The 3432-nt window shown below is 46.5% G+C and overlaps 1 protein-coding gene across 1 annotated transcript; it reads right to left on the reverse strand.

The window, feature by feature from the left end:
* Positions 1-304: 304 nt before the first annotated feature.
* On the reverse strand, positions 305-1143 carry LOC308343545 (large ribosomal subunit protein uL2-like). Its single transcript, XM_080804607.1, has one exon. It carries the CDS (start codon positions 1113-1115, stop codon positions 342-344), a length of 774 nt encoding a protein of 257 aa, XP_080660733.1. The 5' UTR covers positions 1116-1143; the 3' UTR covers positions 305-341.
* Between the last annotated feature and the right edge of the window lie 2289 nt (positions 1144-3432).

The following is a 3432-nucleotide window of genomic DNA, read 5'->3' on the forward strand; positions in this document are numbered from 1 at the left end:
TTTCAGTGGTGGAGGGTCTGTTTTTTTTAATTTACTAAGCTCTACTTTTGCATTTTTCATTTCTAAATCAAATATAATAATATTCAAGGAGCGCAAACCTTAAATATATTTACAAAAATATAAATTAATAGAAATGTTAAAATAAAACATTTTTTGTATTTTATACAAATTTATGTATTTTATGTATAAAAATAATGGTTTGTCTTAATGTGTCAGCTTAGCTAGGTTATACTACTCAGTTAGTAAATCACACTAATCTAGGTGGGGCTCTGGATGTTTTTTTTTTTTTTTTTTTTTTTTTTTTAGTGGCAGAAGGACACGCTTTATTGAGCCCCTCAACCCTAGTTCTCCTTCTCCTGCACAGTCTTGGTTCCCCGGAGACGCCCAGTCCGGCGGGCAGCAATAAGACCCACTTTGCGGCCAGCAGGGGCATCTCTGCGGATAGTGGAAGGTTTGCCAATGTGCTGGTGGTTGCCACCTCCAAAAGGATGCTCCACAGGGTTCATGGCCACACCCCGCACACGTGGCCAGCAATTCCTCTTTGCCTTGTACTTGTGGTAGGCACGGCCAGCCTTCAGAATGGGCTTGTCAATGCGGCCGCCTCCAGCCACCACACCGACCACAGCTCTGTTGGCTGAAGAAATGACCTTCTTTGAGCCCGAGGGCAGCTTCACGCGGGTCTTCTTGGTCTCCGGGTTGTGGGAGATGACGGTGGCATAGTTCCCCGAGGCTCGGGCCAGCTTGCCCCGGTCCCCGGGCTTCTCCTCCAGACAGCACACGATGGTGCCCTCGGGCATGGTGCCCACCGGGAGCACGTTGCCGATGTTGAGCTGGGCCTTCTTGCCGCAGTACACGAACTGGCCCGTGTGGATGCCCTCGGCGGCGATGAAGAGCTCCGTCCGCTTCTTAAACCGGTACGGATCCCGGAAGACCACCTTGGCGAGGGGTGCGCCGCGGCCCGGGTCGTGGATGATGTCCTTCACGATGCCCTTGATGTAGCCGTGCAGCTCGGCGAAGTCCACGGCGCGCAGACGCGCGGCGCCCTTGCGGTGCTTCACGTGCGCGCGGAACACCGAGCCGGCGCCCTTTCTCTGCCCACGGATGACACGGCCCATGGCGATCTGCTGCCGAGCGCGGCCGGAAAAAGAGCTCTGGATGTATTTTGTGAATGTAATTAACCCTTATCATCAGTTGACTTTAAATAGAGATTACCGTTGAAAGGCTTTCAGAGCAAAAACTAGGGTTTCCCCAACAAGAAAAATTTCTGCCTCAAGAACACATCAATTCCTGCCCATGAACTTCAGCCTTGCTGGTCTGTCCAGTAGATTTCACTTACCCGAAATCCAGCAGATTTCACTTACCAGCCTCATCAATCACCCAATCGATTTCACTGAAGTTAAGTCTCTCTCTCTCTCTCTTTCTCTCTAATCCTAACTAATACATTATGTTTGAAAAGTAAGATATTTTACCTTCTAAAATATTCAAGATTGTTTATTAAAATTAAAATGTCCAATATACATCATAATTCATTAACACAAAAATCAAAACTCAAAGTATTTAAATAAATTGTACTTCAATTTTTGAAAGTTTATTAAAATTCCAGCACTCAATGTCCATCCAATTGCCTTGTAAAGAATTGTTATGCTTCATTCCAATCTCTTGTGTTGGTTAGGGTCAGTTAGGAAAAGAGAAATCACACCAATTGAATTTAACAGCAAATATTTAAGGACTTGGTCAAATCGGTATCAGAGAACTAAAACACTGAAAGAGGTCAGAGAGGTAACATTGAAGATAGTATTGGTAGAAGACACCATGCCTAGGGTGGGGAGAAGGAAGAAGAAACTAGAAGTTTGGAGGAGGGCAGTACAGAACTGGGGTGAAAACTTCTGGACAGGGAGAGCTTCCTGGCTAGTGGATGCTGTGATTCTGGTTCTGGGACCACCACAAAAAGCTGGACACAAACCAGGTATCACTGCTGAGCTGACAGGGACACCCAGCAAACAGGAAGGAAGAGCAAGCCCCCCCATCTCCAGCCTTGCAGCTGCACCCCTCTCCCCATAGTGTTCTCTGTTGGCAGAAAATAGAAATGTAGTTTGCAGGAATTTAGTAACTGCCTCAGAGCAAAATACAGAAGGTGGTTTAGTATCTGAGAGACAATACAAATTTAAGAGTACAACAATTTGTGTGATGTTATAAATGTTCCTTTGCTACCATATGCAACTGTTGTGAATACAACATCAATTTGTCGCTTCCTCGGGAGCCACGAATTGGAACACAAAAACAAACAAGAATGCTTGGCACTACTGGGAAATACTTCACTGTGAAAGAATCTGTTGCCTTCCTGCTTTCTGAGAAGAATTTGACAAGTTAACAAATTTGTCTTTTTCTAACCTAAGCACTTCTGCTTTTCAAATCTGCCCTGAGCTCCAAAAGGGTGTTGGCCTCCAATATTGGCGGCAGAACAACCCACAAATTTTCATGGTGTTTTGACACAGTTGCCTTTTGTTTTGAGGATATAGGGCAAGCCATGTGAAGAAGGATTCCCCTGGGGTCTGAACAGGAGCAGATGTTTAGGGTTACAGGTTGTGCTGTGCCAGGGCTGATGGTAGGATCCCAAGTGGCAGACACGCTCTCTAATGTGTGTGTGTGTGTGTGTGTGTGTGTGTGTGTGTGTGTGATGCAGGGTTTGTGTTGTGCAGGGCAAGTCGAGAGCCTCAAGTCCAAGGCAGAAGTTCTTCTTTTCTGGATTTAAGAATAGTACTCCTCAAGGGTACGCTGGCAGTGTGGGGGAACTAATGCCTCGCAGGGAGAAATTTTGACCAATGAAAGATGGGAACCTATGGATAAATCCTTCCCTTTCCCCCCCTGCTTTTCCCACGATGATGCTGAGATGACATTTATGTGGTTTCTCAGGAGCACAATCTCATGGTTTTGAGTGATCAGTTATTGGTGGCCAGCTTGCTAGATCTTCTTCATGTTGGTTCTTTCTCTTTCTCTGCCTCGCTGTCTTTGAGGCTCACTCCTGCTCCCTGGGACTGAATTCCCTGGTAAAATGCCCACAAATAAATCTGTGGCCTCAGGCTCTTTTTTCTGGGAACCTTGACTAGGACACTGTTAGCCCTCCGAGCATGCAAGCCATAATTGGAGAGTATTTGGGTTCTGGTAAAGAAGAGTGAGACGAGTTCTGTCAAGGAGAGCTGGGTCTAGGGTGAGGCATTCACTTCCAGGGGACACCCAGGTGGGCTGGCCTCAACAAGAAGTGTCTCATCTTTGTGTCCCAGGAGATTCTCTTCCTCACATCCACCTGGCCTTGCTGGTGAAGGTTAGAGCAGAGCCATCTGTCACTCCTGCATTAGGAGTCCCAGTCAGTTGGATGTAGCTAAAGAAACAGCAGAAGCTTTCCTAGCAGCTGGCCAGTGTCCAGGAACTCCA

This window comes from Martes martes, assembly GCF_963455335.1.
Source record: "Martes martes genome assembly, chromosome: 5".
In the NCBI taxonomy this organism is placed as follows: domain Eukaryota; kingdom Metazoa; phylum Chordata; class Mammalia; order Carnivora; family Mustelidae; genus Martes; species Martes martes.

Coding starts and splice junctions, on each gene's coding strand:
- LOC308343545 (XM_080804607.1), bottom strand. CDS start 1,115: ATGGGCCGTGTCATCCGTGGGCAGAGAAAGGGCGCCGGCTCGGTGTTC.